The sequence below is a fragment of the Lissotriton vulgaris genome, chromosome 8, assembly GCF_964263255.1.
Source record: "Lissotriton vulgaris chromosome 8, aLisVul1.2, whole genome shotgun sequence".
Taxonomy (NCBI): domain Eukaryota; kingdom Metazoa; phylum Chordata; class Amphibia; order Caudata; family Salamandridae; genus Lissotriton; species Lissotriton vulgaris.
Genome location: NC_141696.1, coordinates 441529986 through 441556422, shown reverse-complemented (window position 1 = coordinate 441556422; position 26437 = coordinate 441529986). Strand labels below are relative to the sequence as shown.

The 26437-nt window shown below is 43.3% G+C and overlaps 1 protein-coding gene across 3 annotated transcripts in view; it reads right to left on the bottom strand.

Annotated features, from left to right (window-relative positions):
• Positions 1 to 1487: 1487 nt before the first annotated feature.
• LOC147697153 (nucleoside hydrolase-like) overlaps positions 1488 to 26437 on the bottom strand; it is a 228160-nt gene continuing 203210 nt past the window's right edge. For all 3 annotated transcript variants that reach the window (XM_086934226.1, XM_086934224.1, XM_086934227.1), the window contains 3 exons: positions 19466 to 19577; positions 18708 to 18844; positions 1488 to 3112 (listed from right to left, as the gene is read on the bottom strand). In XM_086934226.1, coding sequence (XP_086790352.1) covers positions 2765 to 3112; positions 18708 to 18844; positions 19466 to 19577 — 597 coding nt within the window. In that variant the 3' untranslated portion in view covers positions 1488 to 2764. The remainder of the gene's footprint in view (positions 3113 to 18707; positions 18845 to 19465; positions 19578 to 26437) is intronic.

Here is a 26437-nt window from a genome sequence, read left to right as displayed (position 1 = left end):
CTATGTGCAGCTCTGTGGTTTCCTCTACGGAAACTTCCTCAACCTCCCCGGTAGCAGGAAAGGAAGAATGTGGTGCTAGACGAAGTGTCATATTACCGCCCCCTCGGCTGTGAGGGGTATAGTCTGATTGGGAGCCTTGGAAGTGCCCACAGCCTGACAATCGCTCCACTGAATCATCCGGCCCCACCTAAAAGGATCTGTCAGAAATCCTTTCTTAAGAGATAGTGGGCTTTGTTTAAGGTATTATATGTGTACTCCAATTTTAGTAAATCCTTTACAAACAGTCCCTCATAGAGGAGTGCTTCCGCTATTAGTCCAACTTGTGATGAGACAAAATCATTCAACTTGGGGTCTGTATTTGTCAAAGGTCTTGACATATTCAATCATTTGTCTAGACAGTTACATCAAGCGCTGCCCAGTACTTTTTAGGATCGTTTGCAAATTTCTTCGTCTTTGCCCAGCAGGTGGGGCATTCTGCTTGCAATCAAGCTCTAACCTCTTTTTGCAAAGTTCTGTCTGATGTATGACTGTGCATATTCCACCACTTCTGGTGGGGCAATCCAATTCGAGGACCTCAGGAGTATGATGTAAATAGGGTCCAAATCAAAAACCGTCAAAGATTTGGAGGGAATTGGGGGCAAATTTGCTGCATCGGAGCGTCTCTTCTAACTTGGTCCAGGTTCCTCATCTTTACTGTTAGAATCTGCATTAGAGGAGTACTTATCAGTGTCATCAAAAGGATTTTCCTTGGCTGATTTTTCAGTCCCTGGGGATTCTAACAACAGGGGCGCACTGCAGCTATAGCTGTCCAAAAAAGTATCAGCCAATTTTTCGAAGGCTTCTGAGGGAGGCCATTTTGCATGCTGCTGCAGTTGGCTTTGCCCTTTTTCAGAGTGGGGGGCATTCTTATCCCCTGTATTTGGGTTCCGAGGGATCCAGCCTTGCTGTTGAGCACATTCATGCAGCTGTTTAATAAATGGCCCAAAAGTTGAACCAGAGCTGTTTTAACAGAGTTGGATGTTGGTGTCTAGCACATCTTGCTCCAAAGTGAATTCACGCAAGTGGGAAACCCCGTAACGTGAATTAATTATGTTTATTAGTATTAGGGCCTAGAGGGAGCCATCTGACACCTTCACTCTAGGAGAGAGTTCCCGATGGATTTTAACACCCTGATCAGTCTCTGCAGATCAGGGCGTTTCAGGGGAGCCTTAGAGGACTTGCTTGCACTCAGCGTTAGAATTGCTCAATTCCCGCTGATGTATAGCCTGGGGAGGGCATATGCAGTATTCGAAGGCCATGGCTAAGGCTGGGTTAGTGCACCAAGTCCATTAGCATAGGGACTGCGCCTGTCGCAGTTGACCAGCGTAGTCCATACCTGCTCCACAAAGGAAAGGCTCAGTATTAGGCGACTGCTGGGTATTGGGAGGCTGTCACCTGCGCTCCCTTTACTCTGCCAAAGTTAGGTTACAATCAAACACAACCTTTGATAACTATAACAGCAAGCAATGCAGTTTTTTAATAATAAAGCCCTGTAGCAACCCTTCTGGAAAATCTTACATTATACATCTTAGACCATACATTTTAAAATGTGTATAATTAACCGAAAATATCAAAACAGGTACTTAACTGGCAGTGCACCCAATAAAAAGGAATCAAAATGGTGTTTTCAAAACTTACAGGACTAGCTTCATGGTGATTGGAGCATGTGCTGTGTGACAAAAATACATTTTCCTAGGAAAAGTTTATGTATAAGTTTAATGTGTTTTAATTGGCTGCTATTAGATTTGCAGTAAAAATGGAGAATCATAATCCTCGTCACCAAGTCCTCGATAGAATTGAAAATTCTTGTTGTGTAATCTAGAACATTTTTAATCCTCTTGCTGGTCTTCTTCTTTTAAAGACAGTTTAAGTAGGAAACCAATGTTGTCATCTAATCTGCAGATGTGTGATGGGAAATTCAGTGATGTCACTTCCTGTGCAGATGAATTATGGAAATTACTCCTCTTGCTGGCTTCTTCTTTTAAAGGCAGTTTTGGCAGGAAACCAGTGATGTCGCTTCCTATGCTGATGCGTGATTTGTAATCCATCTAGCCAGTGTTGTATAATCAAACCCATATTTTTTAATCCAATCTACTGATTAAAAAATAACTCTACTCCAACATGGTTTCTTAGGCAATAAGCACTTATCCTCACAACAACCATCAGACATCACTATTCAACATAGTATAATTGTTTTAATCACAAACTACTTATTAGTTTTGGTTTGTCTTACAATTCATATGATGCATCAATTATAATCTAAACTGTTTCTCTGAATCTTTTCTTTGGAACAACAAGATTTTGTATGAAGAAAAAAATAATATTAATCTATACACCTCCGGAAACAAGAGAATATGAGTAATCAATGGATGAACCTTGTTATTTGCAGAATGAAGGACAAATCATAGCTTTCTACGGAAGGATTCAATGTCAAAATGTATGAAACATTTTAGATAAAAGCCTGCTTCAACATTATTTATCACTGTATGCCTTAGACTTACTGAATACCCTAAAGCTGAACCTTCATTTTGATGTAGTGTCTACAAGATGTGACCCTACCTGTAATCTTGTAGTTATAGTGGCCAAAAGGCATAGTGAATGATCGATTGTCTTTGTGATTTGAATGCACAGCAGATTCCTATTGATCACAATACAAAACTATGCAAATCTAGATAGTTTCTTGGAGTGTACACTCCCGTATCTATCCACCTTACATTATCTTGTGTCATTTCAAAGCAGCCATCATTAGAGCCTTGTACTTCTCTAGATCAATTGCGTTCATCACAAGAGCCTTGTTTTTTTTCTTCAGTTTGTCCCGCATGTCCATGATCATCATTCCCCTTGTTAACTCTCCCTTCAGTTCAACAGAAATCCCGCACTCTATGACTTCACGGATAATGTTTTCATCAATGGCAGCAGCCATGGCGTAGCAATCGCATGCCACAAATCCTCCAGTGAAGATTTCTCCAGGGTTGTTGCTGCATGCTGAGCTAAATTCCATGGAGTGGGAGAAGATCCTCTTCATAAATGTTGCCTTTCTGGAGTTCTGTGCCATCCATTCATCCACAAATGCCTGACAATGTAAAAAGTGTACTTGTTATTTAACATAGGCATTGTCAGTCAGTCAGAATATCTTTATTCGGCTTATTTATAAGCCATACAAAGAGAAAAAAGAATAAAAACATTTCATACAAAGTTTTTTCTTAAAAACTGCAGATAAAGACAGACAATTTAAAAAGTATTTACAGGCATTGTATCAGCTAACAGAATGAGGTATGCAGACCAGAGTTTTTAAAATATTTACCGACCAACAAATTGGTTCTTTAATGGCTATATCTTTTTTATTTACAGTTAACTTCACCTAAATTTAAGATTGCATAAAAGGTAAAGCTAAATAAAGCTTCACACTCACAATCGATTTGTAGAAAGATTCATCAAAAAACCTAGTTTGCATCTCCTCCACACTCCTACAATCCTCCAATTCTTCACACCATCTTTGAATCAAGTTAATGGACTAATGTAAAATGATCATCACCTGCAATGCAGGCAACTGTATAAACCTTGTTTTTCTAAATAAAGATGTAGACTAACTGTACCTTATTTTCGAGGTAAAATCCTTTTACCTGGTAGAGGATTTAGGTATTTTTTTAATCAATTAATAGAGGCACACCAAGGCATCGCTCAAAGAAAGAACTTTAATGAACCCAAGGCCATATCTGCAGTGTAAAAAAAATTCCCACACTTTTGATTTGGAGACAGCTGGTGGTCAATGTTGTGGCAGGCTGTTATCTGAAACAAAGGATTTGAGGAGGGATGTGTTGGGGTCTTTATCTTTTTCGCAGTTGAGGTTGGACTCTCCTTGGAAAATCTGATTACAAGAAGCGATGTGTTGATCAGAACTATAATCAAATAAATACCAATATAACCTTTTTTTTATGCTAGCTCGGTCATTGAAGATATTCAGCTTGGTTGATACAGGTCATGTGCATAATCTCTGTGGGCGGCACTGTGGTGTGGTTGAAATATTAAACTACAAAAATATGGAATCCAAATATAAGTATACCTCCACAGTAAGGCACAGGATGAAGAGGGGGCTATAGGTTTATTGAGGTAATTAGAGGGGAGTTCTTGTGGTTAAAAACAACTCCTCCAACACTGTTTTGTGCTCTATGAAGGCGAAAGATGTTGTATCCTAGTGGTAGGATGTACTTACATTTTGCTTCTCAAAGTGCTCCAATGCCCTTGTTAGAGAATAGTTACTGATACGGTTCATAACAAAATGTTGTTGTTTGTTGGAAAAGTGGGAAAAAGCACTATGCAAGAAAGCATGTTTTAGTTTTATAAAAGAGCCATCAACAAACGGTTTACTACGTTAAGATCACCATCTTCCCAACTTTCAAGATAAAAACAAATGACCACAGTTTTTGTAATTTTGTAACTGGTAGTCTATTTTTCCTATTGTTGGGGGTTTCAACCTACTTGCAGTTAACAGTGAAAACAGGTATGAAATGTGTAAACCTAGACAGCTATACATTTTTGAAAACTAGTCAAAATTCCCAATTAACCAAGGGATCAATTGTGTAGACTGCGCACAGTTTTCCATCAGAGACTAATAGCTGAAATCAAACATTAATGAAAATAAGTGGTAAAAAAAGAAATTGGTGGCAACGGTTTCACTCGTAATTTCCTGCCCCAGTGGTCAAATTAGAAAAGTAACATGCCTTTAAGTCCATCAGACCCTTCTGGTCGCAGGGATATATAAGCCCTGATCACGAGTGAAGGTGCTATCTTTAGCAAATAATAAATAATAATACAGAAGTGTACATTATTTATTGGGTGTGATATAGTACCTATTACATGTTTTCAGGATATAAAATGCTAATTTTGGTGTTGATTGCACCAAAATCTGCTTGATACAGTAAATACCATTTACTTTTGCCCTGCTAAATATCAGCAGGTTTTTGATTTGCAAAACTTTCATGAAAGTTAAGGTATTTAACGTATTTGATAATTATCAGATGAGTTAAATGCAACCAAATTCATAATTCAAACACAGCTTTATGCAGAGGTAAGAAAAAAACGGACCCACTCGTAATCAGGCCATAATGTTTGTTGGTGGTCCAAAAACATGTGATATCCAGAGCCAACATCTGAGCTTCACTTTGTTACGATTTTTCATTGTGTACCGATTATGCAGTAATACATGTGGTAAAATCTGACGAATGGTAAATGGGTATGAAAGAAACCTATGTATTTTCAAAATGTACACAAGATACGGAGTTTAGGAACAGTGGGTACTTGTACACCTCTGAATTTGGGGCAAATCCATACTGTGTGATTTATAGGGCAATTTGCAAAATGTGATTTTTTCCACTCTGGTTTACATTTGGAATCATTTAATGGAGAGAAATTAAATTCATAATAACAAAAGGTTTCAAAACAACGTTGAGACAGAAGCATTTGACATTTTTGAAAACTAGACACAGGAGTTGAGGGTAGTGTGCTTTGCATGGATCACATGATGTTTTCTTACACACAATGCCCTGCAAACTTCAAACTCTGACTAAAAGCGCACATTTTCTTCATATTTTTGGGACAGACGCTTTGAGAATCTGACCAGGATAAAAATAAAATTCCAATACTTCTCCCCATAAAAACACTACTCAACATGTGTAGCTCAGCTTAATGCCCATAACACAAAAGCCCCCAAAACACATCATGGAAATCTCAACATGTTGTATCAAAAAAAGATTATTGCCTGTTTTGGTGATGGGGCTAGCTGCGTCATTTGATCCTGGGCTCAGCTGCCACCCAGTAAAACCTACACACTCCATACATTTTATTTAAACTAGATACTCCGGGTATTCCTAGGTAGTGTGCCTTGTGTGGATCCCACAATGTTTTCGTATCCATAATGTCCGCCCAACCTTAAACTTTAACTAAAATCATGCATTTTCCTCATATTTCTTTCAAAAAAACTTCAGGCACCTTTGTGGATCCCAAAAATGCGTATCACTGGACATTGTCACACTTCACCCTAAAAAACAAAATCTACATTCACTTGTGTGGCTTGGCCTAATGCCCTCAACATGAAGCAGCCCCAAAGCGCAACACGGTGACATCAACTTTTCCTGTCCAGAAAAATGACCTATTTTGGCAGTTGTGTTAACCTACCAAACCCAGACATTTTTTAAAACTAGACACCCAGAGCCATCCTGGGTTGTTTGCCTTGTGTGGATTTGGCAACATTTTCTTACACACAATGCCCTGAAAACCTCAAACTTTGACTAAAATCTCACATTTTCCTCTCATGTCTATAATGGAAAACTTTGGAATCTGATGAGATCTAAAAAAATTCCAACACTAAGCATTATCACACTTCTCCAAATAAAAACAGTACCCCAATTGTGTGGCTCAGCCTAGCTCTCACAGCACAAATGGCCCTATAACTCAACTTAAACACAACACACCTTGGGAAAAAAATATCTGCTTTGGCAATGGGGTAACTGTGGTAATTGAGCTCAGGTTCAGCTGCCCCCCATTGAACCTACCAAAGCCAGAAGTTTTGGAAAAGTAGCCCAGGCTTCTTGCCTTACATGAATCACACAACATTTTCTTACCCGCAATGTTCTGCAAACCTCAAACGTTGACTAAAATTTAACTTTTTCTAACATTTCTGTGATGGTAATTTCTGGAATCTGTGGAATCCACAAAATTCCTACCAGTCAGCATTACCACGCTTTTTTTCAGATAGAAACATTACCCCACCTGTGTGTAAGGAACTTGCGCAAAAACACAACAAGGAGATATGGTCCAAGGTTTAATTCGTCCCTGTTGTGATAACTAGGGCTAGGCAAAGGTCCCCCACCTGCCACGCCCAGCCCTACTTTTTTCCTGCCCCTGGGGTTGGGCTTGACTGGAGTAAACATCCCTACTCACCCACCATTTTGCTTTTCAATGCCAAGGACAACTCGTTGACATCCTCAACAGTATCTCCATAGTGTGGAGGATGGGTCATCCTCAGCACTAAAGAGGTTAAAGTATGACCTGTGTAAATATGTAAATGCACTATAATACATCTCATTATTTTTCAATATTTCTCTAGGCATGCGCATTGTATTTTTTTGCGTTCTTTTTTGCACCAAACGTGATTTTCTAGAAAAATAACACCAAACAAATATTATAGTGCATATACGTACTTATTTATATCAGTCAAAAAGTCATTTGTTACTCAGAATGTGTTGGTATTATTTTGGGAAGCTATCTTTTCAAGATAGCTTCTGCTCAAGATGACTTCTGCCTCTATCAGATAGTTCCTGCCGGCTGCTGCAGGAAACAATGCACCTTGTGCACTGGAATGCAAACGCACTACTCAAAGGTATAATAGTAAGCATAGTAGCCAATAGCTGAATGGTAAGACAGCAATACTCCTGTGGGCTGATCTACAATACAAATGACACTGAACTAAAGTAATGAATAAAACCAGCTAAATCAAAGCAGCCACTTGATTGAAAGCAGCTGAGCAAAAGCCCACTCCTTAAGGATTTGTTTAAAAAAAACAGTCTTAATTACAGGAGCCCTAAAAAAACTACACATTATAAACATTGTACAATACTTGTTTTTTTTAAAACTCATTCACAACCAACTTGTTATATGCCCACAGAAAAAGTACTACCATTTTTTTAGTTATTTAGTTTTCTTTATTTGTAATCACAGGTAGACAGGAAAAAATAGGTTATACAATTAATCCAAACAATATCATCATTGTAGATAAAAACGATAATATAAATAGCCAACCCCAGAGTGGCCTAGTTCTCAATCATGTTCCCAGATATAGCCCTCAAAATAAACCTAACACAGTGCATACAGATATCTCTCCCTTAAAAGAATTATCCCTACTTCTCATCCCAAATTTTATGAAATTTCACAATGGCCCCTAGTCTTTGGGAGTACAGTTTTTCCTTGGATTCTACTTGTGTTATCTTACATTCCCAATTGCGGAAGGCTGGAGTCTTGATCAATCTCCATTTTTGTAGGATCAGAGATTTTGCCACCAGGGATGCAATAAACACTAGCTGTTTTTGGCAAATTGATAAGTTGAGTGTGACGTTAATGCCAAACGGACAGCCAACGTGTCAGGGACTAAAGATATCAGCAACTTTGTACTAAGCCACGGAGGGGGGTATGTACAATAGAAGTAAATTGTAAATGTAAATTGATACTTGTATAGCGCACTACTCACCCGCAAGGGTCTCAAGGCGCTTGTACGAATACCGCTGTGGAACCCATTCTGGCTTTCCCTGTGAGGCGTCCACTCCTGGGCACCCCCAGGGTGGAGGCCAGGCATCCTTAGCGTTGTGGGGGCCGTTGTGGAGATTAAGCAAGCTATTGCCCAGAGTTGCAGAGTGGGACACTATGATTGGAAAAGGCACCGAGGCGAGAATTATCAGGTCCGTGGAATTTTGAGCCCAAGACACGCCGAGGCGGGGAATTGAACCCTGGTCCCGGGCTAGACCTCTGCATCAGGGTCTGCCGCTCTAATCATTGAGCCACAATTCTCCACTTGAGCCACACTTCTCCACGGCTTCTTCTGGTGGAGCGTGTTGTTAACCTCCTGGACTTAACGACATGCTCCGCCACTTCGGACACGCAAGGCTGCACCATATTTACAAGAATGTGGTGCAGCTTTGTGTTTCCCCCTGCGATGGTGCTAAGTTTAACAACTTAGTGCCAACACAGGGACTCTTGCACCAGAGTGCAAGGGTGTCTGCGTGTAGGGGAGGATTGATTATGTGTAGGAAGGTGCCTCCTATGTACGCCACTCTTATACATAGGTGTTAGCATCAAATGCAATGAGTGTTGCGGTGGAATGCCCTATCAGGATTTCGGGGTGAAAGGAAACTCAAATTCTTCCTTCATTTGGGAAAATCTAAAAAGTATTATTTGAGGAAACTCGTATCTACTGTGTTTTGGAAGCTTTGGAAATTTAATGAAAGGGATACGCTGAATATCGCTTTCTAGGAGCATTAGCCTGTACTAGAAATCACCTTCCAGGTCCTGGGAAGCAACTGCTTGAACGCACAAATTCATAAAAGCAGCCTGATAATATTTTTTTTAATGGGGCAGCGCGAGACCCCCTTCTTTTATAGGCAACTGCAAAGTTTCTAATTTGATTCGGGGTTTCTTTCCTGACTACACAAATATGCACCATATTGTTAAAAAAGCTTTGACGAACTTGAATTATTAGATCTCATAATCTAAAAAGAAAAAATAGAATCATAATTTTTATCAATGCGACTTTACCAATAATGTAAAGTGGCAGAGACTGCCACTGTCTTCAAAGACTCTCGGCCTTTGAAAGCAATGACACATAGTTAAGCTGAAAAAGTTGCAAAAACTCATAGGAAACAAAAATGCCCAAATATCTCATTGAGCCCGTTCCGCAAACCTGAGTCTGCATATCAGTGGGAAGAACCTGGACCAAACAATTACACAAAAGTATTTCAGACTTTGTATGATTGATTCTGTACCGACCTAGATCTGAGAATGTTTTGATCTTTCTGAAAATTCTGGGGATATTTTGTTCTTTTCCTGCCAAGTAGAGATTTAAATCACCAGCAAATAATTTGAGCTTGGGAGTCCCCGGCAGAGGTGTCCTAATTTGGGAGTCTTGGTGTAGCAGCGAGGCTAGTAGTTCTATAAACAGTGCAAACAGCACTGGAGACTGGGGGTGCCCTTGACGAGTGCCACGTCAAATTTTAAGTGATTCTGCCCTATGGGAGTTAACTATAATTTTTGCTTCTGCAGGAGATTGACAAATTTAGGGGGGAAATTGAACCTAAGTAAATTAGCAAACAAAATGTCCCACTGGACTAGATCTAAGGCTTTTTCAGCGTCTATCATAATAATTGCTGCTTTTGCTTTCTTCTTCGTAAAATAATTGATAGCCTGAATTAAAAAAATTGTATTATTTGCAATGGTTCTCCCTGGCAGGAAACCACATTAATCTACATCCACCACTTCCTGAACTAGGGAAGTTATTCTAGAGACCATCATTTTAGTAAACAATTTATAGTGATTATTAAGCAAACTTATTGGACAATATGAGCCCGGCTTATCGGATGGCTTATCTTTTTTTCAAAAAGCTTACTAGAACTGCTCCCATCGATTTGGGGATCTGGCAACCCTTCAGCATTTCATTAAATAGTTGCACCAACAGTCTAGCTAATTGATCCATAAATGTTTTGTAAAGCTCTAATGGAAATCCATTGCACGCACAAGCTCTCCCATTAGGGAAGCTTTTGATGGTCTCCTGAACTTCAATAATCGTATTGGGAGCCACTGCCTGAGCCGGTTGGTCTTTGCTGAGCATGAGTAGATCTACTGTTCTGAGATAATTAATAGATTCTGGAGCAGAAGATGGAGAAGTATATAGCTTTCTATAGTGCTGAAGAAATACAAAAGAAAATTCTGCCATTTGGTCCACCGTTTGACCCCTGTCTTCATCGTTAATAGCGGCATTATTGTGACTTTTTTTGACTGACCAAGTCAAGAATCTCCCAACATGCTTGCTCTCCTCGTAAAGTTGCTGGAAGCATGTATTCTGATTAACTATTGTCTGGGAGGCGTAATGTTTCTTTAAATTTAGTCTAGCTTCTCTCAATCTGGATTCAGTCACTTGAGAGTAATGTGCTAGGTGCATCTGAGTTGCTTAGTCTAGATTGCGCTATGGTGCCATTGTGTTTCTCTTTCCAAGCTTAGATGTTTGCTTTGAAAAAGATTGCCTCCCCCGATCAAGGCATTGCATGACTCCTAAACAGAAAAAATGTATGCTGATCCAATATTCCTCTTGAGAAATTCCATGAGATTGGCTTGCATAATTGTGACCCATCCATCCTCAGTTAGGAGAGTCCTGTCTAATGCCCACCGAGGACGCTCAGTCTGATTAGTCTTAACCTTAATTTCTATCAGGGATGGAGTGGTCTGAGAATAGGATTGAAAGGATGAAAAACTTCCCTATATCCCACTAAAAACAGATAAAAAAAATATATATCCTTGAGGCTAAATGTAATCTCTTGGAAAAACAAGTGTACTCCTGTGGCTGTGGGTATTGAGGGGCATATTACCAAGCAATAGCGATAATTATCGCTATTGCTTGGTTAGCGGGAAAAATTTACCGCTGGGCTGCGGCGATTTTTACCGCAAATAAACCTTGGTATTACCAAGGTTTATCGCAAATGCGATAAAAATCGCCGCAATGCATGAATATCGCTGAAAAGTCAGCGATATTCATGCATTACCGAGCTAATGCTCTTAGCCATGTTATCCACCTCCCATTGGATAACATGGCTAAGAACTGCTCAGGGCAGGTGTTAGCTTTTGGAGATATTCGCGCTTAGCGCGAATATCTCCAAAAGTTGGTAATAGGAGATAGCGATGTTAGCAACTGTTTTCAGTCGCTAACATCTTGGCACTTCCACTTTGCATGTCATTAGTGATAAATATCACTGACATGCAAAGTGGGGCCCAAGAGGGTCGCTATCTCCTACTAGCTGTCGCTAACTGGTGTTAGAGACAGCTAGGTAATGGGGAGATAATTTTATCTCCGCTTTCTTGGCTTTTAAAGCCAAAAAAGCGGAGATAAACCCCTTGATAATATGCCCCTGAGTTCTTTAGGGGTCGATTAATGGAAGATCTCGACTCATTCTGCCCAAACGCCTGGAAGCTCTTCATTTATTTCGGGCTTTGTTGTTACCGAAAGAATGTAAGTTATATTCTGCAAAATAAACGCAGCGCATTTTCGAGCTCTTCAAGGGCTGTTAAATTATCTTCTATTGGCCTGTAGAAACTAATTATCTGAATGATTTGATTTCCAATTTTCAGACTTACTACTATGCATCTTACCCTAGCATTTCTAGTGACCTGCAAGAATTCCTGCAAACAATGGTTCGTGAATAGACTGGGAGCACCCCTACTGCTGCTCCGGCAGATACAAAAAAGCTTGGAAAATTAAGCATGACATCCTAGGGGGAGTGAAATGTGATTTAAGGTGCATTTCCTGAAGCAAAAGTATTTGAAATTGGCCACTGAAGCGTAGATTTGTACTTAGTTTGGTTATGGGCCCTTTAATATTGCAAGAAGCTATCTGAAAAAACTGATTATCTGTCATTGGAACATGAAATAGTCCTCCTTAGCTGCACTTTTTAAGCACCTTGCTGCCCAGTCCACCTTAGCACAAGTGGCTACTGGTTAGGTCTCATGACATATGCAAACGTATAACTTAAAAAACAGTATTTCTTCGTGTAGAATCTACCTGTGATTTGTTTGCTTTTCACCCCTTCCACACCCCGTGCCCTCCAAACCCGACTCCTTCCCACATCCGGAGCCCTACCCTTCATTGGCTCACACCCCACCACCACCCCATTCCTTTGCCCTTCCCAACCAACCTTCCCCCTAGGCGAGTACCTTGGTATGGACTCTCTGAGCTCTTTCCCGTGAGGAAGCAAGACGATACTAATATATTGCAATATTTATTCTGCCCAGTATTAAAAATACAGTACCCATTAATTCTATACGACTTCATGAAAAAAAATACCTTTGCTTGATACAGCTATTATCACCATATAACAACAAGCATTTACAATGCAACGGTCTCGCCTTTGCAAAAGTTAGAGCTAATGGCATTGTAAATGACCGAATTTTTATTTATGTGTTGGTTTTAAAAACAAATAAATAAATCGCATTGTCCTTTACAATGCCAATAGCTTAATCTCTCGCAGATGCCACACACAAACACACAGACCCACACAGAGCCCCATACATACAGAGGCCAACACACACACACACACAAAGAGCCACACACACACACACACACACAGCCACACACACACAGAGCCACACACACACACACAGAGCCACCCACACACACAGCGACACACACACACAGAGCGATATACACACACATACACAGCTACACACAAACACACAGCCACACCCACACACACAGCCACACACTGCGAGCCACACCCACACAATGCGAGCCACACCCATGTAGTGTGGTTCCTATATTCCCAATAGGCTCTGCGCAATGGAATAATATATCCTATAGATGTGACATAGGACTTATGTCTACTAGGTCTCTATCGAATATATTAAACTTAATTGTGAGTGCCAGTTAGCTCAGAGGTCACGAGAAACGTTCTCGAATTCACAAGAAGGGATTTAGTTTCTGACAACCGCATAAACATGACAACTTTGTTTCCCCAAGATAAAACTGATTTTCAGAGTCATGGAAACAATAGATAGATATTTTACTCAGTCATTCGTGCATGCTTCGTTTCACCAGAGGTGCAGGGAAATAGAGAGACAGGCGTTTTCAATAAAAGTATTTATTGAACAGTCTTCTTTCTCATGCTGAAGAAATAAACTGCTACAATCGTAATACTGGCTGTAAAGTATAATGCATACAGCAAGAAGAGTATTATAAAATAATACTGTAAAAGCATGATATGGTTTCTAAGCCATAAAATACATACATAAATAAATAAAGACTAAAAGTACTCAACTGGTGCTTCTAAAAAGCGCCTACCCCGATGTACCTAACCTAAGTCTAGTATGAGGGAAGAATTAAGTGTGGTGTAGCATAAGTTTAGTATTCTTTTGCCAAGAATCTATCCAAGAGTTCTCTTAGGATCTAATCAGCTCCGTACCTTGGTTTAGAATGAAGGAGGTCTGGTATCTCTCTGTCTCAGGACTCGATTTCCCAACAACCCGCAAGTGTAGCTTGGAAACACTGCAGCTGGATTTCTCAGCAGGAGAAAAGACAGCGTCTCTCTCAGTGCGTCTACTGGAGGGTCGGTTTCCTTCGGCACTTGCTGTAGCAGGATGCATCGGGCAAGTAGATAGTCGAACTGCTCCAAACCACCGTGTGTTTGCTATGGCAAGTGTGGGCATATTTATACCTTGAAGGTGGACATAATAACGTCATCAAAGAGTCTCAGTTCTTTGAAAACTCCATGAGTTCTTCGACAAATCAATATTCAAGCAAGGGGAAGTCCCTCCCTGCTGTAGCCAAGTTTTCCAAGAAATTGTTGTGGATTTTCGGAACTACTGGAAGTAGCCATGCCGTATTTGGACTGGATTAGCTAGGTCTAAATATGGGTATGATTTCTATGCCTATCTAAGGATATGGTGATTTATATCTGTATAAGGACATGAAACTGGAAAATTACACTAGGGTCCTAAAATGCTATACAACACCCACACACTGCGAGCCACACCCACACACTGCGAGTCACATCCAGACACTGCGAGTCACGCACACTGCGAGCCACACACACACAGAGAGCCACACACACACATAGAGCTCACACACACACTTAGAGCTCACACAGCCACACACAGAGCCACACACACACAGCCACACACACATCCACACACACACACACACACACAGAGCCACACACACAGAGCCACACACACAGACATGCAGAGCCACAAACACAGACATGCAGAGCCACAAACACAGCCACACACTCACACAGCCACAGAGCATAATTGCAAGAGCCAATGTAGGAGGCGCTGACACCTCATTTGCTACGTGCCCCTTCCCCCAATGATTTAATAGGCTCAGCTTAGTCCAACCAGTCATGGCCCACAGCCACTTTCTATCTCAGTCTACTCTAAACAGTCATGGCCTACAGCCACTATCTATCATAAAGTTTGAGGGGCCACAAACTCAAAACATTTTGGGTTGGGCGGGGGTGTGGACCCGAAAAAAGTTTGAAGACCGCCAAGCCCCACGTTCACGGCACAGCTGTTGGGGGAGGTGGGGATCCCTCTGCACAACCCCTTGGGTTCACCGCTCAAGGGAATTTGTCTCTGGGGGGTGAAATGTCACTCCCCAGGTCCCTCTCTAAGGTTCTCACGTCAGGGGGTGCCTGATCCCCCTCCCCACTACAAGGCTCTAAATCCCTGTGGAGGCGGGCTAACTCTCGGGAACTGACACTCTCACCTCTGAGGATAAATTATTTCCCGGATTGTCACTCTTCAGGCAGCCAAAGCACTCACCTCAGAGGGCTGTCCCTCTCCAAACCGCCCTCCTCGTTTTTCGCCCACACATGGGAAGGCCTCCACATAAGTATTACTGGGAAGGACCACAGGCTCACTGTCACCAAGGCAAGGTCTCTCCGGGAGGTGTCACTGCCGCTGAGCAGCAGTTCTCAAACTTAAAGAATCATTTAAAAGGAACGTAACCCCCCACCCCCCAAAAAAACTCAGTGATCAATCAGACTGTGTACAACCAATTTTAAAATACACTTATGGACAGAATGCGCGCACCCACCCATAAGACTATAGTGTGTGACCACCTCGGTTAATTAATTTAAACTAAACTCCCCACTGCATCTCACGCGGTCCATTGCTGGTAACAAGAACTTTATCATACTGGCTCCCGCCGGGCGCCCTCTCGACCCTTCCTGACATCCGAGCTGCTGAGTCACAACAAAGGAAATGCAGGCAGAAATCACATGCACCCACCTTCTCGGAGCTACAGTGCAGCAGCCTGGGTACGAGCCCCCTTTGTCTCCTTCTACAACTTTCCTGCACGCCCCGGGTCAGGGGGCTACAAAGGCACGGACTCTCCTTTCACTGGGGGCAGAGTTCATTCCCGCCCATGCTCCATTAATCCCGGAGCTCCGGTGTCTCTGCTGCTGGATGGCGGTCACCGAAGCTCTGCTTTCGGTGAAGCACTCTCTCGGCCCGTTCCTTAAACTGTACAAGCTTGGAAAGGCCTCTAACGTGATCCGCCAGACTCCGATGTGTACCCGGGCACACTGGAAGCGTCTCTCTCTGGATCACGGGCAGGACGCTGCTTCCTGGCTCCAGCCCAGCCCTCTGCTGATGGTGCACTTGGCTCAGCTGCATGACCTCTCCTCCCTTCCTGGGCAGCCCGCAGTGTGGGCAAGTGGTCTACCAGTAATGAATGACATTAACTTTAAAGTAATCAGACACGTAAAGGTGAGAATTAGTGATTAGCATTACTGCGCCCGTTGGCCCCTCCCACTGGCACGTAGTTGTCTAGCTAATTCACAAAAAAGTGTTGATGGTCTTTAGGGGTATTGTATTTTCACTGGGAAGGTTAAAAAAGATCCCTCCTCCTGCCCCGAGCTGGCCGTAATGTCGTAATTGTCTCTTTGTCTGCCGACTTACTGCTGTGGTAAAAGGTTCCTTATCTTCTTTATGGGGTGAAACAGATGGCCCCATAAAGAAGATAAGAAACCTTTTACCGCAGCAGTAAGTCAAGGAGCCCCGTCTGAAAAGGACGGGGCTTAGCGAGAAAGGAGAACGTCACTAGGACCTCTTCTCCAATGGCTGGCCACCGTTTAGGAGGCCAGCCAATGGAGAAGAGGGGCGGGGCTTAACCCTTGCAAGTGAAGTACTCTTAAAAACATAAAATCTTGCAAGCTCAACTGCGCATGCGCGCAGTACGCCATGCGAGACCTAAAAATACTTATCTCGCAAGATTAGTGCCTCTGTGCCACCCTCGCCCCCTCCTTGACTGAAAGCAAAAATTCCTTAGTCCAGTCGACTGACAGGAATATATGAGACCGGCCCTTAAAAAGTACTTACAGTTTGGATTGCTGCATAATGCCCGCCGATGCACCAAAGTGTTTGAATTCAACAATCAGAACAACAAATTCTCGCCGTCTTTGTGCCGCTAGGATCGAAATGTCAGAGTATATTCAGAATGAGAAGTTATCTGAGGTGGAAAAGGATTTCTTTTTAATTGCCTATGTCAAAATCTGCTCTTTCACCCAGACATCGCCAGGGTTGACCAGAATTGTTCGGGGGTACTTAGCGTTGGTGGGCATATTTGTGGATTAGGTTTTATATAAGCTTTGTGGCCGAAAAAGTACTACCATTTAATAAATTGACCACAGTGTTTCATACTATAGTTTGTTCAGTTAATTTGTGCTCTCAAAAAATGTCACACTTTAAAATGTGAATTATGGGAGGATGGCTTGGCTACCTAAAATGGCAGACGCACTCTATGTCATTTTGATAATTCTTCGAATTAATAGGTAAATTATGATTCGTACTATGTGCCTCCTCTCCCAAACTGGACTGGTGGGCAGGTATGCATCTGAGATATTTTTCTGCACACTAGATGCTTCGTGCTCTCATGGTGGCAGCTGGGTCTGCAACAGATCATGGAGACCAGGGATAGTGGATCACCAGACAAGGTGACTTGGAGGAAGTTCCATCATGATGTCTCTTGTGGAGGGTTACCTCCTGGGCGCTCACTGAGCCGGGCTGGTGGAGTCAGCAGTGTTCCCAGCTGCTCGTGCCTAACCGGAAAACTGACTGGAAACTGGTGTCTCGACAGCCCAGGGAGACAGCAGGTCTATGACACTATTTGGGAGATCTGAGTTCCAGTGGTTCTGGTGAATCTGACCCAGTGGTCTGATCAGCTTGGAGGACATCGCTGTTTTGGTGCCAGAGGGGGTGGATTGGCCCGAACAGTGACATGCCCGACTGCAGATGCTTCTTTCCAGCTGTGCGCCCTAACGGAAGGTGTGGCCGTGGGATGCAGGTGCGGACTCCAGCACCCGGTGACACCTGCTTCTTGCAGTGCTCCTCTTCCCAAAATAGACAGGTGTTAGACTGAGCCGAGATGCACATGTTTCTTGAGCCCTAGCCCGTGGAATTATCCATGCATGCGGCGTGGGCAGGAGAAACAGATATTGATACAAATTCTTGGGAGTCAGCCTCAACCCCCATGTTGTCGAATGAGGGTTTGGATAGTGCTGAAATTGGCGACAAGCCAGGGTAGCTACCAATTTAGACTTGGAGCTTGGCAGTCTCTACAACTTTTCCACTGAAGACCTCCTGCTTCAATTCTCACCTTCCCCGGGAGGAGACATGGGCAATTCCTCAGATGTGAGCAGGGTTACAGTTTTATCAAAGGCTGGGTAGCTCTGCTGAAGGATCAAGTATAGCTGGTGGATGGATGGCCTCATGCCTTTCTCCCTTGCCCCCATCCCTATGAAGATAGTACTAGAGAGGCAGCAGTATTCATTTTGTGGACCCAACTGTTAAATATAATTTAAAGAAAACTCCTGGGGAGTACTGTGTGTTGGGGAATGAGGAGTTTCTCTGCCCCCCCTTACTCTTCCTCAATATCAATAACTATGTCCCCCACCTCATCATCTGTTCATTTGTCAGGCTAGGGCGTGAATGCAGGATTTCATGGACTCGGAATTTTGCCTTTGGAATTGCAGGCTGGACAGACAGTCACTGGGTAAATTCACTTTATGATTTGGAGTTGCTCAGTTTGTCGAGCTCCAGCTAGAAACTGGGGTCTCCTGGTACTTCCATTGCACCAGGTGTACACATGTTTGGGACACCTTTGGTTATCTATAAAATTCAATTAACTTGGCTATTTAAAAAAAAATGAAAATGAAATGTCAGGCTGTAGCTCTCCTGTTTCATTCGATACCGTTAATTTTGTTTTTGAGACAACTACTGCTTACTGTGTTCAAATATTTTCTAGACCGAACCATCCTTGCAGAAAGTCTATTTGCAAATTGGTTAAACATTAGCACTAAACACACTGAATCTGTTTCATTCTGTATTAACAAGCATTAGAGAAAATTATGAAATCTTACCCAAGGCAACTGGCTGCGACATGTGAACTCCCAAGTTGCAATATAAGTAGGACATGTGTACTCATTCAAGACAATGTAAGCAGCTTCTGGATCAGATTCAAAATTGAATTCCCCACAAACCGAAGTATTTCCTCTGGCTAAAAAAAAAACCCACCATTGATATACTTACTTTATAAAACTGGATTTCACTTTTTTTATGGCAATGAAATAGCAATACAATAACCACCAACATCACTACTATAATCAAGACATGTAGTAAAAGAAAAACTTTTTTTAGCTATGGTTTTTCGCTTCCCATTTTAATTGGGAGTTGAAGTTTCTGCCAATTAACAATTGAAATTGTTCATCCTTAACAACTGACCAGCCAGCATAAGTGTCATTGTCGCAAGAGGTTCTAAGACATGATGGTCAAAATTGGTTTAGGAATAACAGATCCATGCCAGATTTTTAGGATAACCAATGACTATTTATTGAGTCCAATTTGGATTTACTATGTGCTAACTTACCTTATGTGGATATCCGGAAAATCTGGCATAGGCCTAGCCACCATAAAGCTCTGTCGAACACCACTGTTCTAAAACATGTACTCATCATTCTGGTAAGCCCAAATTCCTTAACACCAGAACACACCAACATCACACATATGTACCTAGTGGGTGAGAGGGCGTTTACCATCTAACTCAAAGATCACATGGATCCTCTTTTTATATTGCTGCCATTTCAACCACTGACTGCTGAGGAATAAACATATTACTTACATTCCATGTTTCCACCCATGATGAACAAATTCTTTAGTTTCTGCGAAAACGATGGGTCCAATTTGACTGCCAATGCTAGATTGGTTAATGGACCAGTGGCAACCAAAGTAACCTGCATTTAATTAGAGCAAAAGTAGAGATGAAAATGTTGTTTTCTTGTCGTTTCTCGTGGTTTTATTAACAAGGGACAGACCGAAAAGAAAGTAACTCCCTCAAAACTAAGGGAACAGGGTTAAATATCCTGACACCAATGAACTCCCCTAGGTTATTTACAAAGAAGCATAATTCAACCAAAGTGAACAATTATTCAACTCAATTCAATCTTTATTCGGATAGAAGTATCCATAAAAGCACAATTCAATCACTACCAACAAAAGAGATACAGTGAACAATTATGGTCAATAAATCACCACTACTGCATAATGCTGTGTAAAAAATGGCTGTGTCCCATGTAAAGAACACACACATTTATTTAAAAAGTGTAATTTAATAATATTACAAAATACATATACAGACATATTACACAACACAAACACAACACAAACATAATTGGAATTGTTTAAAAAGAGAAAATCAACAGTCGTTGATAATCATTCAACATTGCAAAAATTGTGACTGTACAATTAGGGATCAATATTCGATGTCCACTTGTTCAGAGCAGGCTAATTGTGGACCATCAAAGAACTGTTTACACCTTTCGGTGGTCCAACTTAATCACGCCACCTTGTTCAGGATTTACATTTCCATAACCTTCCAGCACTTACTATGATTCAAATATTTTTTAACTGCAACATTTAGAACTTTCTGCATGGAGCAAAATTTCTCTTTCAGGGTCATAGATAACCCTTTGTTTGATCGTTAAATTCTTCTAAACTTAATCCGCAGGCCATCGCATTCTGAATCATGTAGGAAAAATTAGCCCTCATGGGGTGACTCAATCTGGGTGTACCACTGCTCAATTATGTAGCCGGAGGAAGTAGATAAATAGGACCTATATTACCTTCATACCTATTGACACACAAAGCTCAGTTTAAGCCAATATCTAAAACTATCTCCTCAAAATATATACGTGGTATATTTGCAAAAACTTACCCCACCTCAAATGGCACTTAGGGAGAAATGTTTAACACCCTCAAACAGAGCCAGGCTCAGGAAAACTGTCTCCAAGTATCTTTACAAAAAGTTACCCCTCCTCAAACAGCACTTAAGGAGCAATATTTTAAACTTGCACAGAGTCAGAACTCTGACTTGCACTTGACCCCTTCAATCATAATAGGAATGCTTGGCATAGGGGTTGGAAATGGCCATTTTTCGCATGGTATTCCCCAATTTTTTTCCTGAACTGTTTTTCTCGGCTTTAGGACTCTGCACTTTACTCCTGCTAGCCAGTGGTTAAGTCCTGGGCACTCCCTTGAAATGCACTGAAGTTGGCATATACCTACGTGGTACATTTAGTTTACTTAAAAGTCCCTAGCATATGGTACTACATGTACCCTGGGCCTGTAAATTAAAAGGTACTAGTGGAATGCAGCATTCATTATGCCACCCACTATAGTAGCACTGTAATGCATGTCTTCCGGCCTGCCTCTGCAGCCAGGATGTGCAATTTTTAAACTGCCAATTCAACCTGTTAAATTACCTTTTTGACAGGCCTACACCTTCCTTTTAGATATTTATACATCGTCCATAAGGTCGGCTGTATTGCCCAGTTAGGTAAGGAAGACTGGACCGTGTTGCCTTGAACCCAGGACCCCAGACCTACAGGGTCAGTTGGCTGACCTCTTGTTTGAGATGCAGGCTTTCAACAACCTCCTAGGGGCCTTTCCTCCTCTCCAGCTGACCAGTGTAGGAGGCTGAAATTCTCTTTGCAGATGTACCCCTCACTTTTTCCCTCCATTTGAACTACTAGATGCTGGTTTTCAACTCTGACAGGGACTGAAGCCAGCTAACTAGGCTCCAATGCGAGCTTTCCTTCCCTTAAAAGGCTAAATATTTAATTGTAACCCAATTGGCAACCCCTTAAGTACCACTGTAAGTCCCTGGTAAATGGTACCCCTGGTGCCCAGGGCATGGGTCGTAAAAGGGGTTACCTATGGGCTGCAGCATGCATTATGCCACCCAAAGGGTCCCATACAAAAAGACGTATGCAGACTGCCATTGCAGGATGGATGAAAGGCCACAACTTTGTAAACTTCCTGTGTGCAATGCCCAGATACACTGCATGCCTTATATGGAAGTCACCCCTACAGCAGGTCGTACTAGTCCTCTAGTGTGCTGCCTGACGGGTATAGACAAGCCTGCCACAAAAGGTTTCTGACCTCCTGTAGGTGAAAGCCTGCACTCTCAGAGGCCAGAAACAATGCCTGCTCTGGAGGAAGTTGTTCACACCTCGTCCAGCAAGATGGCTAGTGATTTAGCATATCAAGGCCAGAGGCTATAAAGCCTCTGCTGCCTTAAAAATTGCAACCCTGGATTCCCCCAGGCCTGGAGAACACCACTGTAGGAGAGTAGGGTCTGCAATCCTATGGTCACCCCCGATTTTTGCTTTTTGCTTCACTGGTTTACGACTTTCCCTGGCTGTGGGCCTGCTAATCAGACCCACAGCCTAGCTGTTATCTCTCTAAATTGACGAGCATGTATCTTAGGTGCATTTACCAATTGGTACTGGGCCACCTTTTCAGTCCCTGTACAGCATACCTTAAGTATCCAGGGCATAGGTGTACCCAGGGCCTACCAGGGGCTGCAGCATGTATTATGCCACCCCTGGCTGGCCATCCAAATCTGACACAACTGGCTGCACGACAGCTGGGGCAAGGTGGTGTAATCACCCTTTGCTTTAGATATAGTATTCCTATATCTAACCCTAAAATGGACACATATATTCCTATCAGTCACTCCTATGAAAGGCCTTATCAATCCTGAAGGCAGAGTGCTTGGAATTATGTGAGATGGTGCTCTGGCATGAGCTGAGCCCGTTTGCAGCTTGCGGAACCCAGTCCTAATAGCTGTTCCATGATAACGCTATACCATATACTCTTAAGTGCATTATGTACCTCGCGGTCAAATGCTAACTTTGGCATAGCATTATCAAAACATGTCGAGTAAGGTGTCATACGAATTGGAATACTAACCCCTCGCCAATTCTGGCGACGGGTTTAGCATTCCACCCTTCTAGAGGGACATGACATGTATGTAACTGTGAACCCCGGTTAAAGTTAACTCGAGCCTCAGCATCACAAAATGGATGCTGCCACCACAGACACAAGTCTGACCTCCTGCTGCTGGGAGTCCTTCTAGCGAGGGAGGCTTAGACAAAGGGTTTCCTGCCTTGGGAGGTACTAGCACCACCCCAGACAGGATTTTGTGTATTAGGTAGGACAGGGCTCAAAGGAATGAGACATGCCTGGGGCACACAAGGTGCTCTGTGCATACACCGGTCAGAACCAGTTCCTGGGGCACTCCAGCCCCAGAGCTGGCGCAAGACCGGACAAAGGAAACGGGGTGTAACCACCCCCCTTCCTGGTCCCACCCAGAGGAGGGACCTAGTCGTAGTGCAGCCCCCTTTAGCTGAATAAAGGTAGGAGCTGGTCCCATTCCAAATCAGATTATCCTGAACAACTTCCCAAGAAGAAACTCTGGACTTCGACGTTCTGCTCCACAGAAGACTGAAGATATCTCCCTTGTGGGCAAGGAGTGTCCACCCTGCACCAGCAGGCACCATCAGCGTACAGCGGCTTCCCTTTGTCGTCTTCCTGCAAGGATCCAGACTTCAGAGCCCGACGAGACCCGGATTACCAGATCTCTCCGACCTCTACCCACATCTGCAGCACAGCTGAGACCCGTGGGTGCGACGAGACACGTGGGACCGGCCATCTTGGAAGAAGCAGCACTTCGCTCCAGCACGACTTCAGAGGCATCCTCGTCCAAGTGCTTTGGGGACTGAGAAGCCCCGACCCCGAGCAGCTCCTGCATCGAAGATCAGCCCTCCAGCATCCACGAGATTTGCGTGGGGCCCTTCTGCCTGTTTGCTGCTCGACGCGTTGTCTGGTCACTGGCCGGCTGGCTTGTGACCTCCTAGACGACGAACTCCGACAACCTTGCTGCTGGTCTGCTTGCTCCAGACTGGCCCTTGCTCCCTTCCAAAAGAGGAGAACCCCGGACCCTCCTGGTCCACTCCAGACGCCGTTTCCACTCACCGCGTGGGTTGCCTTTGCCAAGGCCTGTTGAATCCGAATCCGGAGACGACACCGCCGACACCGAGAGCCTGCGTGGGACAGCTCATGCCTCCATCCTGGTCGTCAAAGACACCACCTGGTCCACGTGGCTGCAGAGACAAGCGTCCACCTTCACCAGATCGCGACGACGACATCTGGTTCCACTCCTGGTTCCACTCCAGTCACTGGCTAGTGACTTTGAACATTGTCCCCTCTGCTTTCAGGTTCTTCTCTTCACTGATCCACCCTTGGATCACACCGGACATCTTCCTCTTGACCGCCTGCAGCATCTTTTCCTCCAGGCTCCATAGACTTCAACGCCGGAACCCGACACAACTTGGCACCTATGCACCCGCAGCCTGTGGGTGAGGTAACACGAGCATTTCGGTGCTCAAGGGTAGCTTGACTCTCCTAGTGTCCCGTTCCACAGTCGTTTTAGTCCTATCTAGTCAGGGACGTCCGTACTCACCTTTTCTTTAAACTGTACTGTCCATAGACGATTGTACGCATCTTGCGTGTGAGTTCACACTCTGCACACGCGCTCCGTGGGCCTCCTATTACTTACCTCCAGTTAGTATAGTGTGGTCCCAGCGATCCTACAGCCTCTGGACAGCTCCATTCCTTTGATTGACTTTCACATTCCATTTACTTAGTATATGGTTTGTTGCGCCCCTCAGGCGTTCGTGTAAATATTGTGCGAACTCGTATTTCCTTTTGAGTATTGTCATGTGCTTCGCCCTTTGACCTCATAAAGAGTTCAGAGGTGTAGGTTAGTTAATAAATATCTGTTTATTTTCATAACAACCTGTGTGGTGTCCTTTCACTTGGTATTCAAGTGGTAAAACAGCTGGCTTCACATGCCATTCAGAGTTTAGCCTAAAGACTGCTTTTGTCCACGCTACTAGGATAGCTGGTCTATAAGGTTGACTTACAACCAATCACCATAAGGGTTGTTTGGACTGATACAAGGTGATCACTAGAACTAGTGAGCATCATATATCAGGCCAACTTCTCACATTGGTGTGCAGCGGTTGGGATTTGAGCTTGCTGTTGTTTTTACCAAATATAATCTTGAGATATCATTTGAAAGATCACATAAGGTACCATAGGTACATATAACAAAGCTTAGAAATACTCTGAGTTCTACTGAACCAGCTGTTGTAGTAGAAAGGGAGTAGCACACCCTACTACAACTCTTAGCAAGGGATCAGTAGGTAAACCCATAGTGTAGGTAAGTGCACCACTTACACCTCACTAGAAGCATGTCTATCCATGGAGAGTCTGCAGAGACTCCCCTTGTGGTTGTTGACCCTCCACAGGTCACTTCCAGATATGCAGCCCTTAGCTTCCAGGAGATGAGACAATTGTGTACCTCCAGGAAACTAAAACAGGGTTCTAACCCTACCACTCATTTTTTGATAGGTCTCTTAGAGACATATGATGCCAGAAGGGCTTCTAACACATGCCCCTCTAATCCAGATGGGAGCATGCCCCCCTTAGAGGGAACCCTTGGTGATCCTGACCTTAACCTCCTTGGAGCAGAAAGTGAAGAGGAGGAAGAGGAAGAATTATCAGGGGACGAGGCAGACAAAGGTCCAGTAGTAGTCAGTAGGCTCACCAGGACCAACTTAAGCATCCATGAGAGTGGAAATGGGGGACCCCCAGCCCAGGACCACTCTCAGGAAGGCTTAACATTGGGAATAGACGAGTTAGGTCTCACTCCAGAGGCTCTAACAGATCTATTCATACCCATGTCTCTCAGGCATCTTTTCAGAGAGGGATGACATCCCCTCGGAGAAGAGAGCATGAAGCTAAGATGAGGGAAGTCAATCTGAGGATTGAGAGGGAAGAACTTGCCCTTGCCAAAGAAAGACTTGCCTTTGCCAGAGAGCAGAAATTGAGTGGGGCAGACCCCACTGGTGGCAGCATTATCCCTAGAGATAAAGACCGGAGTTTTGATACTAGACACCTGAGCAAAATAGTGCCCCCCTTTAAACAAGGGGATGACATCCACAAATGGGTGACTGCTTTGGAGAGGGCCTGCACTGTCCAGTGCATCCCCCAAAGTCAGTGGGCAGCTATACTGTGGCTCTCCTTTGAAGGTAAAGGTAGAGATAAGCTCCTCACTACTAGAGCTGAGGATGCTAACAATTACCAAGTCCGGAAGAATACACTGATTGATGGGTTTGGCTTAACAACTGAGCAGTACAGGTTGCTGTTCAGAGACACCCAGAAAATTCAGTCTCAGGATTGGGCTGACTTTGTTGATTGTGCCACTAAGGCTTTTGAAGGCTGGTTACTGGGAAGTAAAGTTACTGATTACACAGGATTATATAATCTAATTATGAGAGAACAAATCTTAAGTAATTGTCAAAATCAGTTGTTGCATCAGCACCTTATTGACTCAGATCTGACCTCTCCCCAAGAATTGGGAAAGAAGGCAGACAGATGGGTCAGGACAAGGGTCAAGCAGCAGAACCAGAACCAGGGTTGTGGCCAGAAGAAAGCAGACCAGAAGGGTAATGAGAATAAGCAAAATGACCAGAAGTCTTCAACAGGGCCCCAACAATCTAAGGAGGGTGGGTCCCAGAATTCCCAAAAGAAGAAGAATAATGGTCAGAAGAAACCATGGTGCCAATACTGTAAAAGTAATACTCACTGGTTTAGTGAGTGCACCAAGAAAGGCCCAGCTCCTACCACTACTGCCCCTAAGGCACCTGCAACCCCTAGTTCAGTTAGTAGTGGTAGTGTTTCCCCT